The 17,430-nt window shown below is 39.0% G+C and overlaps 1 protein-coding gene across 1 annotated transcript in view; it reads right to left on the bottom strand.

Annotated features, from left to right (window-relative positions):
• The window catches only part of CFAP53 (cilia and flagella associated protein 53), a 64,232-nt gene that overhangs the window by 21,619 nt on the left and 25,183 nt on the right, over window positions 1-17,430 (bottom strand). Inside the window, exons 4-5 of the mRNA XM_007465590.1 lie at window positions 11,286-11,589; window positions 6,397-6,615 (exon numbers count right to left, since the gene is read on the bottom strand). Of these exons, the coding sequence (XP_007465652.1) occupies window positions 6,397-6,615; window positions 11,286-11,589 (523 nt within the window). The remainder of the gene's footprint in view (window positions 1-6,396; window positions 6,616-11,285; window positions 11,590-17,430) is intronic.

The raw sequence follows: 17,430 nt of genomic DNA, 5'->3' as shown, positions 1-17,430 counted from the left end.
TCTAGGTGGTCACAAACCACCAAGCTGATCTCCCTGTGCTATGCGGCTGCTTCCCACTAGCTATCTATTTTACGTTTGGTAGTGTATATATGTCCATGCCACTCTCTCGCTTTGTCACAGCTTACCCTTCCCCCTCCCCATATCCTCAAGTCCATTCTCTAGTAGGTCTGGGTCTTTTTTCCCATCTTACCCCTAGGTTCTTCATGATCTTTTTTATTTCTTTCTTAGATTCCATATGTATGTGTAAGCAAATGGTATTTGTTTTTCTCTTTCTGACTTACTTCACTCTGTATGACAGACTCTAGGTCCATCCACCTCACTACAAATAACTCAATTTCATTTCTTTTTATGGCTGAGTAATATTCCATTTTATATATGTGCCACATCTTCTTTATCCATTCATCTGTTAATGGAAACTTAGGTTGCTTCCATGTCCTGGCTATTGTAAACAGAGCTGAAATGAACATTTTGGTACATGACTCTTTTTGAATTATGGTTTTCTCAGGGTATATGCCCAGTAGTGGGATTGCTGGGTCATATGGTAATTCTATTTTTAGTTTTTTTTAGGAACCTCCATACTGTTCTCCATAGTGGCTGTATCAATTTACATTCCCACCAACAGTGCAAGAGGGTTCCCTTTTCTCCACACCCTCTTCAGCATTTATTGTTTCTAGATTTTTTGATGATGGCCATACTGACTGGTGTTAGATGATATCTCACTGTAGTTTTGATTTGCATTTCTCTAATGATTAATGATGTTGAGCATTCTTTCTTTGGGGAAATGTCTATTTAGGTCTTCTGCCCATTTTTGGATTGGGTTGTTTGTTTGTTTTGTTATTGAGCTGCATGAGCTGCTTGTAAATTTTGGAGATTAATCCTTTGTCAGTTGCTTCATTTGCAAATATTTTCTCCCATTCTGAGGGTTGTCTTTTCATCTTGTTTATGGTTTCCTTTACTATGCAAAAGCTTTTATGTTTCATTAGGTCCCATTTGTTTATTTTTGTTTTTATTTCCATTTCTCTAGGAGGTGGGTCAAAAAGGATCTTGCTGTGATTTATGTCACAGAGTGTTCTGCCTATGTTTTCCTCTAAGAGTTTGATAGTGTCTGGCCTTACATTTAGGTCTTGAATCCATTTTGAGTTTATTTTTGTGTATGGTGTTAGGGAGTGTTCTAATTTCATACTTTTACATGTACCTGCCCAGTTTTCCCAGCACCACTTATTGAAGAGGCTGTCTTTTCTCCACTCTATATTCTTGCCTCCTTTATCAAAGATAAGGTGTCCATATGTGTGTAGGATTATCTCTGGGCTTTCTATCCAGTTCCATCGATCTATATTTCTGTTTTTGCACCAGTACCATACTGTCTTGATTACTGTAGCTTTGTAGTGTAGTCTGAAGTCAAGGAGCATGATTCCTCCAGCTCCATGTTTCATTCTCAAGATTGCTTTGGCTATTTGGGGTCTTTTGTGTTTCCATACAAATTGTGAACTTTTTTGTTCTAGTTCTGTGAAAAATGCCAGTGGTAGTTTGATAGGGATTGCATTGAATCTGTAGATTGCTTTGGGTAGTAGAGTAATTTTCACCATGTTGATTCCTCCAATCCAAGAACATGGTATATCTCTCCAACTATTTGTATCATCTTTAATTTCTTTCATCAGTGTCTTATAATTTTCTGCATATGAGTCTTTTGTCTCCTTAGGTAGGTTTATTCATAGGTATTTTATACTTTTTGTTGCAGTGGTAAATGGGCATGTTTCCTTAATTTCTCTTTCAGATTTTTCATCATTACTGTGTAGGAATGCAAGAGATTTCTGTGCATTAATTTAGTATCCTGCTACTTTACCAAATTCATCGACTAGCTCTAGTAGCTTTCTGGTAGCATCTTTAGGATTCTCTATGTATAGTATCATGTCGTCTGCAAACAGTGCCAGCTTTATTTCTCCTTTTCTGAATTGGATTCCATTTATTTCTTTTCTTCTCTGATTGGTTTATCCTAGGTAGCAAGGCTGGTTCACCATTCAAAAATCAATTAATGTAATCCATCATATCAACAGGCTAAAGAAGAAGAACCACATGATCATATCAAATAATGCAGACAAAAGTTTTGGCAGAATCCAACACTCACTCATGTTAAAATAAAAAAACCTCTCAGTAAACCAGGAATAAAGGGGGGAATTCCTCAATTTGATAATGAATATCTACAAAAAACCTACAACTAACATCATACTTAATGATGAAAAACTAGAAGCTTTCCCACTAAGATCAGGTACAATGCAAGGATGCCCCCTCTCAGCACTCTTTTTCACATTATACTGAAAGTCCTAGCTGAAACAATAAGACAAGAATAGGAAATGAGGGGCTTCCCTGGTGGCGCAGTGGTTGACAATCCGCCTGCCGATGCAGGGGACACGGGTTCGTGCCCCGGTCCCGGTCCGGGAGGATCCCACGTGCCGTGGAGCGGCTGGGCCCGTGAGCCATGGCTGCTGGGCCTGTGAGTCCGGAGCCTGTACTACGCAGCGGGAGGGGCCACAGCAGTGGGAGGCCCGCGTATCGCAAAAAAAAAAAAAAAAAAAAAAAAAAAAGAATAGGAAATGAAAGGTATATTGATTGGGAAGAACGAAATAAAGCTGGTCTTTTTTCACAGATAACTTGGTTGTCTATGTAGAAAATCTGAAGGAACCTATAAAAATCTCCTGGAGCTAATAAGCAATTAAAGCAAGGTTACAGGGTACAAGGTTAACATACTAAAGTCAACTGATTTCCTATATACCAGCAATGAAGTAGAATTTGAAATTAAAAACACAATACCATTTACATTAGCACCCCAAAAATGAAATACATAGGTACAAATCTAACAAAATATGTACAAGATCTATATGAGGAAAAGCATAAAGCTGATGAGAAAAATCAAAGAACTAAATAGAGAGATAGTCCATGTTCATGAATAGGAATATTCAATAGTGTCAAAATGTCAGTCCTTCCATTCTTGATCTATAGATTCAATGTAATTTAAAAAAAAATCCCAGCAAATTATTTTGTGGAAATCAACAAACTGATTCTAAAATTTATATGAAGAGGCTAAAGACCCAAATTGGCCAACTCAGTATTTAAGGACAAGATCAAAGTCAGAGGACTGACCCTGCCCAACTTTACGACTTACTATAGTAATCAAGACGGTATGGAATTGGTGAAAGAATAGATCAATAGATTGATAGAAAAGAACACAGAGCCCCCAAATAGACTCATATAAATATAGTCAACTGATCTTTGACTAGGAAGCAAAGGCTATACAATGGAGTTAAGAGAATCTCTTCAACAAATTGTGCTAGAACAACTGGACATCTACATGCCAAAAAAAAAATAGAATCTAGAAACAGACCTTACACCTTTACAAAAATTAACTCAAAATGGACCAAAGATCTAAACATAAAATATAAAACTCCTAAAAGTTGTAAAAGAAAAAAAAAAAAACTCCTAGAAGATAACAAAGGAGAAAATCTAGGTGACCTTGGGTTTGGTGATAAGCTTTTAGATACAATAGCAAAGGCACAATCCATGAAAAAAAGAATAGATAAGCCAGACTTCATTAAAATTAAAAATTTTGCTCTATGAAAGCTCTGATCAAGAGAATGAAAGACAAGTTACAGACTGGGAGAAAATATTTGCTAAAAACTTATCTGATAACGGACTGTTATCTAAAATATACAGAGAGCATTGGAGACAAGATGGTGGAACAGAAGGACTTGAGCGCCTCTCCTCTCATGAAAACACAAAAATCACAACTAACTGCTGAACAACCATTAACAAAAAAAGACTGGGACCTACCAGAAGAGATATTCTACATCCAAAGACAAAGAAGAAGCTACAAGACGGTAGGAAGGGTGCTTTTGCGATAAAATATACAAAGAACTCTTAAAACTCAACAAGAAGAAAACAACTCAAAAAATGAGCCAAATATCTTAACAGGCACCTCATCAAAAATATACAGATGACAAACATATAAAAAGATGCTTGTGATATTATGATTTATAATAAGAAATATATATTTGGTCTTCATCCCCGTTTCTGGCACAGAGCTCCTAAAACCCTTAGAATTTCCTAAGTGATGAGAGCAACAAAGTTGTCTTTTGTTCTGTTAATGAGGTGACTTTTGGACCACACCTCTGGTTGCCAGGAGAACCAACCATGTGATTAGAGGGTTGGAACTTTCAGTCCCAGTTCCCTGACCTCTGGGGAGGGGAGAAGGTTTGGAGGGTGAAATCAATCACTGATGGCCAATGACTTAACCAATCATGCCTATGTAATGAAGCCTACATAAAAACCCCAAAGGAGAGGGTTCAGAATTGGGGAACCAGAACACTTCCACCATGCCAGGCCCCAGACTCCATGAGGACAGAAGCTCCTTTGTTCAGGACCTCATCCTATACGTCTCTTCATCTGGCTATTTATTTGTATCCTTTAATATACTCTGTAATAAATTGGTAATCTAGTGAGCAAACTGGTTTCCTGAGTTCTGTGAGCTGCTCTAGCCAATCAGTCGAACTCAAGGACGGGGTCATGGGAACCTCTGATTTACAGCCAGTCTGTCAAGTAACAACTTGGATTTGCAATTGGCATCCTGAGTTTGAGGGGGAATCACTGGAACTTCCAGTTTGTAGCCAGTTGGTCAGAAGCACAGTTAACCATCTGGGCTTGTGACTGGCAACTGAAGTAGAGGGCAGTCTTATAGAACTGAGCCCCTTCCCTGAGCCCCCTCCCCCTTCCGATGCTATCTCTGGGTAGATAGTGTCAGAATTGAATGGAATTGTAGGACACCCAGCTCGTGTCCTGAGCATTGCTTGGATACCACTCTACACATTGGAATTGGGTTCAGAATCCTTAATGCTCTGTATCACATGACATTAGGGAAATTAAAATTAAACAACAATGATATGTCACTATGCACCTAATAGAATGGCTCAAGTCCAGAACACTGATAACACGAAACACTGACAAAGATGCTGAGCAATAGGAACTCTCATTCACTGCTGGTGGGAATGCAAAATGGTATAGACATTTTGGAAGACAGTTTGGCTGTTCTTACAAAACTACACATACTCTTACCATATGATCCAGCAATAACGCTTCTTGATATTTACCCAAATGATATTTACCCAAAGGTTATATTGATATTTACCCAAATGATATTTACCCAAAGGTTATGTTCACACAAAAACCTGCCTAAGAATGTACACAATAACTTTATTCATAATCACCAAAACCTGGAAGCAACCAAGGATGTCCTTCAGAAGGTGACTGGATAAATATACTGTGGTACATCCACACAATGGAATAGATTCAGTGCTAAAAGTAAATGAGCTATCAAGCCATGAAAAGATATGGAGGGAACTTAAATGCATATTAGTTAGTGAAAGAAGCCAATCTGAAAAGGCTACATACTATATGATTCCAATGATATGACATTCTGGAAAAGGCAAAACAATGGAGACAGTAAAAATATCAGTGGTTTTCAGGGGTTTGGGGTGGAGGAAGGGATGAACAGGTGGAGCACAGAGGATTTTTAGCCTAGTGAAATCACTCTGTATAGTACTCTCATGGTGGATAAATGTCATCATATGTTTGTCCAAACCTATAGATCTACAACACCAAAGAATGGACCCTAATGTAAACTATGGACTTTGGGTGATAATGTGTCAATGTAGGTTCATCGATTGTAACAAATGTACCCTCTGGTGGAGGATGTTGAGAATGGGGAAGGCTATGCATGTGTTAGGACAGGGGGTATATGGGAAGTTTCTGTACTTTTTGCTCAATTTTGCTATGAACCTAAAACTGCTCTAAAAAATAAAGTCTATCAAAACAAAACAAAACAAATCATAGTACCTTTAGGAAAAGAACAACACCCTAAAGAGTTCAATACAAATTTTAAAGAAACAGCTAAATAAACACTGGAATGATTTTCTCTACTCTCTTTACCTGTCAAAACTACATATCCTTCAAAGTACAACTTGAACACCACTTTCTCAGTGACGTCTTCCCCAACTTCTGGACATACTTAGTCACTCCACTTCCTGCGATCCCATCCTGCTATCACAGTACTAACACCATGTTATAGAGTAGGAGTTCTCAAATTTTAGTGAGCATCAGAATCACCTGGGAGAACTTGTTAAAACAGGTTTCTTGTCCCAGCCAAGATCTGAATTTGGAGATTCTGAGTCTGAAGCCTACGAATTTCTATTTATAACATCCTCCCAGATGATGCTAATGCTGTTGGTTCGTGGACCACACTTCCAGTAGCAGTTATGCTTTATTCTACACATGGCTGGCTCCCGTAAGACTGCGAGCTCAACAAGGAACCTCATCCAGCACACAGTAGGCACTGAATAAATGTCTTACTTTTTTTTGCTTCTTTTTATCAGCCTCTTCCTGTAAGTTTTGAAGGGCGCTTTGCATGAGCTTCATGTTCAAGTCCTGATCTTCTCTGTATTCCTGCTGAATATGCTCCATCTTCTCTTGGAGGGCTTTTTGCAAAGCAGCCCTTATTTCCTGTTTTGTCTTCTGTTTCTTTAGCTTATCCTGTTCATTCTCAAGTTTCACCTGTGCTTTGTCATTTTCCTATGGCAGAACAATAGTGAAGATGCTATATCAGTACAGTTGGACAAAACAAAGAAGTTAATGCATTTCATTTAAGAGGTGAGAATAAACGGTTTCTTGGAAACACACAGTCCTGGGTTGAAAAGGTACTATAAGAAATAAAACTTGCCTTTTCATTGCTGAATCAGCAATATGGCTTTGTGAAATTGCTGTCTGTGTGTGATTATAAAGTAATAAATAGTTGTGGAGTTCAAAATGCAGAAAAGTATAAGGATAAATCACTTTTATTGTTAATACCCATTCACCCACTACCATTCTCAACGTTTTGGTGTATTGACCTTCCAGACTTTAGTCTTCTATGCACATCTGCACATCTAGATTTGGATACATTATTAACCAGCAATAAAAGTCCAGAAATGGAGATGTCCACATCAGCTAAATATACAAAAGTAAATTAAGCATTTTGTTCTTTAAAAGCTCTCCCCCATTCCTCTCATTTTCTTATCTATCTGACCCTCCTGGCTAGCTTAACTGCCTGACTAACAGTTTTAACTGGGGTACCACTGCTGTTGGGTGCTGAGTTTGGTATAAACTGAGGCATTAATCCTCCTGTCAAAGGCATTTGCACTCTCCTGGAAAGATAAGTCCTTGCCCAGCAGGGACAGGAGATGACACATTTATAGCGAGGAGGGATACAATCCCCAATTGACTTGATCTGAGACTCACAACAGCCATGCTTGCCACGATTTCTGGCTTGTGAGAGGGAAGTTATATGCTAGACTTTTCCATTAATGTCATGAGAGTAATTCCACACTGAATTGTGAAGGTCAAATGAGACAATAAAAGTAAAAATGCTCTGCAATATTTAAGGAAAAACGATGGATATCAAACATGAAAGCCAGTGGGATAGCAGGCCACACTTTTTATTTATTTATTTTTCTTTCATTTATTTATTTGGCTGCACTGGGTCTTAGTTGCCACGTGCAGGACATTCGTTGCAGCATGCAGGATCTTCAGTTGTGGCATGCAAACTTTTACTTGTGGCATGTGGGATCTAGTTCCCCGACCTGGGATCAAACCCAGGGCCCCTGCAGTGGGAGTGCAGAGTCTTAGCCACTGGACCACGAGGGAAGTTCCAGGCCACACTTTTTAAAAGGAAGGTTGACTATACCAGGAGGCAGCAATCAGCCAAATCAGACTATGAAGCAGGTAAAGATGGTATGGGGGGAGAACTGCTCAAAACTAAGAGACCTAAAAGCAGTTTACTATGTCTTGGTTTCCCCAGGACAGTTCTGATTTTACACCGTTGTGCTTATGTACTGAATTAAATGCACACCTTTCAATCTCAAATGTGACCAGATTTGAATAATAAACAGTGACTCATTCTAAAAGAGACTTATAAGAGGACAACAATGTTTGGATCCTGATCTAAATGTCAAATAACTTAGTGATGGAAATTTGATGCTGATTTTAGATGATAACAATGAATTATTATTAATTTTTTTAGGTTTGATATTGGCATTGTATAAGAAAATGTCCTTAATCATGTTGTTGAGATGCATACTAGAGATGTATTTAAGGGAGAAATGACATGTCTGGGACACACACACACACACACACACACACACACACACATGCACACACATATATATTTTTGGCTGCGTTGGGTCTTAGTTGTGGCCCACAGGATCTTCACTGAGGCACGCGGGATTTTTCATTGCAGCGTGCGGGCTCTTTGTTGTGGTATGCGGGCTTCTCTCTAGTTGTGGTGTGTGGGTTTTCTCTTCTCTAGTTGTGGTGCTTGGGTTCCAGAGCACGTGGGCTCTGTAGTTTGGGGCACGCGGGCTCTAGCTGAGGCAGGCGAGCTCAGTAGTTGTGGCACGCGGGCTTAGTTGCCCTGCAGCATATAGGATTTTAGTTCCCTGACCAGGGATTGAACCTGTGTCCCCTGCATTGTAAGGTGGATTGTTTACCACTGGACCACCAGGGAAGTCCCTGGGACATATTTTAAAACAAAAACGGAAGGGGGTAGAATATAGGAAATCAACATGTCAAAATGCAACAGCTGCTGAAACTGGGAGATCAGTACATGAGTATGATCATTGTACTCTCCACTTCCGTGCATTTGAAAATGTTCATATTATTATTTAATATGACATTACTGTTATAATTATAACAAATGTTATAATTATAACATTCAAAAGGGTGGAATAACATTCTTGAAATTACAAAATAATAGAGATAAAGAACCCATCAGTGGCTGCCAGGGGTTAGGGTTGAGGGTGGTGATGAAATAAAATTTATATTTTAAGGTAGGACGAAAATGTAAACATAAAATTCTCTCTCTCTCTGTCTGTTTGGGCCTCCTCCCTCCCCCTTTACAGTGCAACGTGCATCTTCATTATACATTAACCAGACCTCCTCAAAGATGGGAATGCCTACTTCATGGCAAAGATCAATTTTTTCTTTCTTCTGACGCCAGCAATATAACTTTATAGAGGATTAATATTCTTTCCCAACTCTGTAAGGGGTCATGGTGACTTACTGCTTGATTTGTACGTGCTTACCCGGACTATGTATCTTTGGTGAACTTATGTAAAATGTCAGTGTGTCATTTTGATGTATGATCCTCTGTCTTGAAAATGTATATGACTGTGCCTTCAACTACTAACAGGTGGAACAATTCTCAGAGCTTCTGAGAGTCTGTCTCTTGTATTATAATCCTTAGTTTGGCTTGAATAAAATTCTCTTTTCCTTCTTAACTTGATTGTTAATTGAATTTTCTTTGACAGAGGTTATAACAGTAAAGGAGTAGCTGGAAGGAGTTTCTTTGAATGATGGAACAATTCTGTATCCTGATTCAGTAGTGGTTACATAAATGTAGTGGTTACATATGGTAAAATTTCATACAACTATACCCCTTCCTCCAAACAGTGCATGTAAAAGCTGGTGAAATCCAAAGGAGGGTTTTTTAGTTTAGTTAAATAAGGGAGTAACTTTAGTTGAAAGTATTATACCAGTATAAGTCTCTATATATAATATTTGGTTATGTAAAGGTACACAGAAACTCTAATATTTTTGGCAACTCCTTGTTAAAGTTATTTCCAAAAAAAATTTTTTTAAAGTAAGATAGAAATAGAGATAGCTAGGTGTGCTATAAAAAATAAATATTTTGTCTTTGCCCCTGGTTCCTGGCACATGGCTCCTAACACCCTTGGAATCTCCAAAGTGATAAGATTATCTTTTGTAGCCTAATGAGATGACCAGTGGCCGGACCCCCTAGATAGCTTCAGGATGGGAGATGATAACTAGAAAGACCAAACCATGTGATCAGAGGGTTGGAACTTTAGCTCCACCCCTTGACCTCCAGGGAGGGAGGGAAGAGGGGCCAGAGATTGAGTTCAATCACCAATGGTGATTGAATTAATCAATCACGCCCATGTGATGAAACCTCCATAAACCCCCAAATGATGAGGTCCAGAGAGCTTCTGGATTGAACGCATCAAGGTGGTGGGGGCATGGAAGCTCTGTGTACCACCCCACATACCTTCCCCTATGCATCTCTTCCATTTGACCATCTCTGAGTTGTATACCTTACAATAAGCTGGTAATGGTAAGTAAAGCACCTTCCTAAGTTCTATGAGGTGTTTTAGTGAATTACTGAAACTGAGGGGGAGTCATGAGAACCTTGGACTTTGTAGCCAAGCTGGACAGAAGTGTGGGTAACCTAGGGACCCACGACTTGTGATGGGTATCTGAAGTGAGGGCAGTCTTGTGGGACTAAGCCCTTCAACTTATGGAGTCTGACACTAACTCCAGATAGTATCAGAACTGAATCAAATTGTAGGACACCTAATCAGTGTCTGCAGAGCATCAGAGTATTGTCTGATGTGAGAAAAAACCCCACACATTTGGTGTCAGAAGTGTTGTGAGTAAAACAGGCTCACTAAGTATCTTACACCAGAGGAGGGGGTATATATAAGGCCATTTGGGGGCCACTATTTTGATTTTCTTAGAGATCTTCTACTAAACTCTTCAAAATAAAACAATCTTAAACCCAGAGAAGATTTCTGGGCTCTGCATGTACCTTACCTTTGATGTTTCTTATGGTTTCAAATTTCAATACTTGGGATTTCCCAAGAAAATATTACCATCTTCCTAAATTTAGTGGTATTAAAGTATCAGATGTTGAAAGCTTTATATACGTATAAAATTGCTACCTTTTTGAGTGCTTGCACACATTTCCATTGACAACTCTAATTTGTATATACTAGGGGCAGTGATCTTGTAGGAACAAAATTATTGATGTTGGTGGTCTGCGGGGGGGGTCACTTGTAGCTGTTGTATAAGCACTTTATATAGGATTTGGAAACTATCAATTATCCATATCAAAGAATGGGGGAATGTTGCCAAATTGCCACTAGGCTTCATTGGCACTGCCGATGATTATCCCATTTCATCCTCACAACAAAGACAAGTGCCCTTTGCCTCATTTTGTAGATGAGGAAACTGAATCACAGTAGTGAAGTAACTTGCCCTATACAATGAGATGGCACTGTCAGCTGGGCCTTGAAATCCAAGGCTCTGACCATGGTCTGTTGCTCTGTGAATGAGCCTTGGCCATCAGGCAAACAGTAGCAGGCCGGCAAACTGTATTCTAGCCACTCTCACAAGCATTTCAAAAGACCCACCACAAGGCGCGCCTCCTCCTCCTTCAGCCGCCGCGCTGCCTGCCTTTGCGCCTGGATGCTGGTGATCTGGGCATTCAGCCCCAGTCGTGTGTTCTCCACCAGCTCTCTCTGTCTCCTCGCCTCTTCAGCTTCTCGCTTCTCTTTGGCCACTCGGTCTTCCTCCCAGAGCTTTGAGAACATCTGCTCTTCCACCAGCTTCTGCCTTTTCAGCTCCTCATTAAAGGCTATCTGTGCTTTCCGATCCTTGGTCACTGCCTTCTGATGGATACAGGACAACTCAACACGGAGCTCCTCACAGCGTTCCCTGAAAGGACAATTTGAAAAAGAAACCCAGCCTTTCATAAGACATTGCTCTCTTTAGGCACAAATCTGCACAGTCAGACACTGAAGTAAGAAAGTTAAAGACCTGGATGTAGGCCATCTGAGCACCGGAAACACATGAGGGAGCAGCAAGGAGGCAGGCACCACGATGCCACAGACAAAGCACAGGCACTGGAGTCAAGCAGAGCAGGCTTTGATATCTGGTTTTGATATTTCCTATGTGACCTTAGATCAAAAACTCGATCTATCTGAGCCTGTTTCTATATCTGTGAAAGAACTGACTTTCAAGGTTCTGGTAAGAATCAGAGATAGATGGACATAAATACCTAGTAGGTAACAGGAACTCAGTAAATGGCAACTACTATTATTACTACAGAGGAAACAGAAGAGGGATGAGTCCCTGCAATATTACAAGTAGATTAAGGCTTTGGTAGAAAGAGACCCTGCATGTACATCCAAGAAAAGACCCAAGGATACAGTTAGCATATCATGGTGATGTTTCCCCATTGCATCTGGATTCCTGGCAGGGCACACATCCACTGAAGGGGTTTCTGCCAGAGTTGAGAAAACAGCCCTCTTGTTGCCTTTTTACAACCAGGCTTGTGTCACCATTCAAGAAGAAATGCTATTTCAGTAAGTGTTTGGACCTCATCCTTTCTTTCAGCCTCAGTAATTTAAATTTCTTCAAATGTTCTTGATTGAGCCCATTTTTAATTTAAGAGCTGTGAAATTATTTAGCAATATTTTCAAAGCCCTACTCTCCCCTTCCTCCCTACCCCCTCCCAGACCAGATTTGTTAAATCAGAATGTTTAACACATCTGTATTTTTTAAAAGCTCTTCAGATGGTTCTGACATACAGCCAAGTTTGAGAACCTATGATGGAAGGCAATGTTTTTTATAAACATCAAGTCTTCCTGGTTTCTAAATCAAATTCTACACCAAGAAGCTAAAGTTTGGAGAATAGGCTCAATAAAGAACTTTTAAAGAAATTCGAGTTGTTAAGACTGAAAGAAAAGATGAGGTCTAAGCTCTTACTGCAAGAGTGGTCAATATCACACAAAATGAAACCCCCAAAATACACTTTAACATTTAAAAAAAACGAATTCAGCTGTCTGAAATTCATCAGTGAAATCCTCAGAATTGGCCATGATAACTTATTAAAGTCCTTCCCAATCCTATGATTCATACTCTAACAAAGGTATTCAATTAATGGAAATCTAAAGCCTAAGGATAATAAGTATGGCTTATATTTTTAAATTTTTATTTAAAATCAACTCTTTCTAACTAAGTATAAAACTAATACATGGGGCTTCCCTGGTGGCGCAGTGGTTGAGAGTCTGCCTGCTGATGCAGGGGACACGGGTTTGTGCCCCGGTCCGGGAAGATCCCACATGCCGCGGAGCTGCTGGGCCCATGAGCCATGGCCGCTGAGCCTGCGCGTCCTGAGCCTGTGCTCCGCAACGGGAGAGGCCACAACAGTGAGAGGCCCACGTACCGCAAAAAAAACCCAAAAAAGCCAAAAAACTAATACATGTTCATTGCAGAAAAACTAGAAAATATAGAAAAGTATGAAGACACTAAAAATAACACGTAATCCTACTATCAGGAGATGATCCCTATTAGCATGTTAATATATTTCTTTCCAGTCTTATGTATGTGCATTTTTACTAGAACTGGAGTTATTCTGCATATATATATATATCTCCTTGTATCTTAATTTTTCCACCTACCATTATATTGGGAATGCTTCCTCATGAAATATTCTTTAAAACAATTCCTAACCTTAGAACTTTATTATAGTTTACTAAGCTGCATAACAGAGGCTACAGCCTATAAATATATCACAGTTTACTTAAACATTCCCCTATTTGATGAACATATAGGTTATGTCTAACTTTTATTACAATGTTGCAATGAACATTGTTTCTGTAGCTCTTTCTGTTTATTGCTAATGATTTTCTTAAGGTAATTCCTTCCTTAATATGAAACCTAAGAGTACAAAGACATTCTTAAGGCAGTTGATGATGCATGCTGCCAAGAATGCCAGAATTAACACATTATTGACCAGAGATGTATTAATATGTCTTTTGTTACCCGAACATTATTGACCAGAGACATATCAATATGGTTTTAGAGAGTGATACAATTAACATCACCATGCGAAGTTGTTAGAGCTTAAAACTGATCACAACTTATGATTGTCATTATCATTCACATTTTGCTCAGTTAGGTTTTTGTTCCAACCCTGTGTATATTATAAATGCAAGTTTATTATAAAATTTTCAAAAATAACGCATTGCGAAATTTTGAGCGAAGAAGAATTTTTCAGTGAATTTTATGCAGATACTTTCTCTGATTGTCCGAGTGACATATATGCTAGTGTCTCAGAAGATGACAGTTCTTCAGAATACAGTTCTGATTCAGATGATGTGAATATTAGACCAACAAAAAAACAAAAAACCTTAGTGATTGATTCTGATACAGAAAGTGAAAATGAAACTCACGGTGCTGGAGAATGCTCCTTTACTTCTACAGAAGAGTGGACAGAGGACAACATTTAACAAAAATTACAAGACTTTAGAGGTGTGTCAAGTATAACTATTGAATGTAATAACCCGCAAAGTATTACCAAAATAACAGAATTGATTTTTGGTAATGACTTTTTCAAGTTGGTCGCTTCTCAAACAAACTTGTATCACCAACAGAATGAAAAATCATATAAAAAGTATGATAAGACTTTAAAATGGACTGATGTAACCAATAGTGACATGAAGAAGTTTCTTGGATTAATAATTTTGATGGGACAAATAAGAAAGTCACACTGGAAAGAACAGTCAGTTGATCCCTTACTTGAAACCTATCTTTCCAAAGATTATGACCAGAAGAAGGTTCGAACAAATAATGACATTTCTTCACTTTAACGATAACTTGGAAACTCCACTTCCTGCAGACAGAATTTCAAAAGTTAAAGCTCTTTTGGATTATTTTCTACCAAAATTTCAATTGATCTATATACTCAAACAAGAGCTATCACTTGATGAGGCAATGATAAAGTGGAGAGGACGACTCAGATTCAAAACCTATAATCCCAGAAAACTTACAAAATATGGAATTTTGGTCAGGATGGTTAGCAAAAGTGAAACTGGATATATATGCAACCTTGAGATTTACATGGGTGAAGAAAAGAAACTTCAAGAAACAGTTTCAGTCCTACAACCTTATCTTAGTTCATGGCACCATATTTACCAAGACAATTATTACAACAGTGTGTCCACATCTGAAATACTGTTGAAAAATAAAACCAGAGTTTGTGGGACTATAAGAGATAATCGTGCTCTACCAAACCAATTAAAGGATAAATCTAAAAATCTACAGAGGGGAGAAATGACATTCTTATGGAAGGGAGAAGTGATTCTTCTTATATGGAAAGACAAGAGGTTAGTCCGCATGGTGACAGTTATTCATGACGCCTCCATAGCATCTACAGGAAAGGAAGACAGGAGGAGTGGCCATCAGGTAACTAAGCTCACTTGTCTAATAGCGTATAATAAATATATAAGGAGTTGATCAATCTGCTCAATGCCTGGAAAACTTCAATATCCTCTGGAAAACTCAAAAATGGTATAAGAAAGTGGGTTTCTATTTGAGCAATTGCGGTTTATTCAATGTGTTTAAAATTAATTGTAGCTTTAATGCACAGAATAAAATGACTTACAAGCAACTTTTGTTAGCAGTAGCTAGAGAATGGGTAACTGACCATTCTGGTGAATGTAGTGGTAGTCCCACACCTGGTCCTTCTTGTGGCGTTTCTAAAAGAGCCCCCCGCAAAGATCCACCTTGTCAACTATCAAGTAAAATAAAATAACGTATTCTAGAGGAAATAATATCCACAGGACTAAAAAAAAAAAAAAAATGTCACCAGAAAGTGTAGAGTCTGCTCTTCCAGGGGAAGGTGCAGTGAAACATGGTATATTTGTAATAGATGTTCTGTTCCCCTGCACAGAGGTGCCTGCTAGGGCCTATCACACTCTAATGAAATATTAGAAAGCTTTCGTAAGACATGTACAAAGTTTCAAATAAATACATTAAGTGCAAAAAAAGTTGTTGATATTTACTCAAATGTGGGTGTTTCAATATTCACTTACAAAACAAATCTTTGGCCACAGGCATTAGTTTATGCAAAAATCCCCCAGTCAATAATGTGTTAACACTGCATAAATGAGCTCATATCATAAACATTTCTTTAGATCAGTAGGTTTTCAAGCTTTTTTGATTATGTACGTCTTTCAGTAAAAAAACTTCTAAGCACCCACAACATTGTTTATAAATTATATGAGGTTATTAATATGTAACTATCTCATATAAATTATTTATATGCAAAATTAAAATAGATGAGCTAAAAAACATCAAATAGATATCTATCTATTTTAATGATAATAATCATTAATAAGAGGAAAACTTTTTGTCAGTGCTTCACATGGTACTTTCACACATAAAATCTTATTTCATCCTCATAAGTGCCTTATAACTTAGATGGGGCAGCAAGTATTATCCCCATTTTAGAGTTAAAGAAATCGAAACCTGGCACTTCCCTCGTGGTCCAGGGGTTAAGACTTCACACTCCCAATGCAGGGGATCCGGGTTCAATCCCTGATCAGGGAACTAGATCCCGCATGCTGCAAAAGATCCCACGTGCTGCAACTAAAGATCCTGCATGCGGCAGTGAAAATACCACATGCCACAACTAAGACCTGGCGCAGCCAAATAAATAAATAAATATTTTTTTAAAAAAGAGGGATTTCCCTGGTGGTGCAGTGGTTAAGAATCCGCCTGCCAATGCAGGGGACATGGGTTCAAGCCCTGGTCTGGGAAGATCCTACATGCTGCGGATCAACTAAGCCTATGTGCCACAACTATTGAGCCTGCACTCTAGAGCCTTGAGCCACAACTACTGAGCCCGTGTGCCATAACTACTGAAGCCCGTGGACCTAGAGCCCATGCTCTGCCACAAGAGAAGCCACCGCAATGAGAAGCACACGCACTGCAATGAAGAGTAGCCCTCACTCACCGCAACTAGAGAAAGCCTGCGCACAGCAACGAAGACCCAATGCAGCCAAAAATAAATAAATAAATAATAGTAATAAAAGAAAAGAAAGAAAGAAATAGAAACTCAGGGAGCCTAAGTATCTTTCCAAGCCACAGAGCCAGGAGTAGTAATATTATTAGCAACAGTTATTAAGTGCTTACTATTTGCCAGGCATTGTTCTAAGCACTTTACATATTTGAACTCTTATGATCTTCATAACAACCAATGTTGCAACAAACACTATTGTAAGCTAATTATTATTATTATTTTATCCCCAGTTTACAGATGAGGAAATGAAGGCACAGAGCTGTTAAGTACCTTATGTAATTTCATACATTCAGTATGTGGTACAGCAGGGACTGAAGACCTGGCAGTCTGGTCCTGGAGTTCCTTGGTACTTCATTATATCATCAAGTGTTCTGACCACACATCCTAGGATATTCATTTAATAAAAACACCACAAAATACTAAAAAGCCAAAAAAATTCCTTCCTTAATCTGGGGCCCAATCACTGTGTACAAATATAGGACATTTAAAAAGAAATCTGGGGCTTCCCTGGTGGTGCAGTGGTTGAGAGTCTGCCTGCCGATGCAGGTGACACAGGTTCGTGCCCTGGTCCGGGAAGATCCCACATGCCGTGGAGCGGCTGGGCCCGTGAGCCATGGCCGCTGAGCCTGTGCGTCCGGAGCCTGTGCTCTGCAACGGGAGAGGCCACAACAGTGAGAGGCCCGTGTACC

The sequence above is a fragment of the Lipotes vexillifer genome, unplaced genomic scaffold, assembly GCF_000442215.2.
Source record: "Lipotes vexillifer unplaced genomic scaffold, Lipotes_vexillifer_v1.1 scaffold36, whole genome shotgun sequence".
In the NCBI taxonomy this organism is placed as follows: domain Eukaryota; kingdom Metazoa; phylum Chordata; class Mammalia; order Artiodactyla; family Lipotidae; genus Lipotes; species Lipotes vexillifer.
Note: the sequence above shows the minus strand (reverse complement) of the source record. Positions and strands in the feature narration are given on the sequence as shown.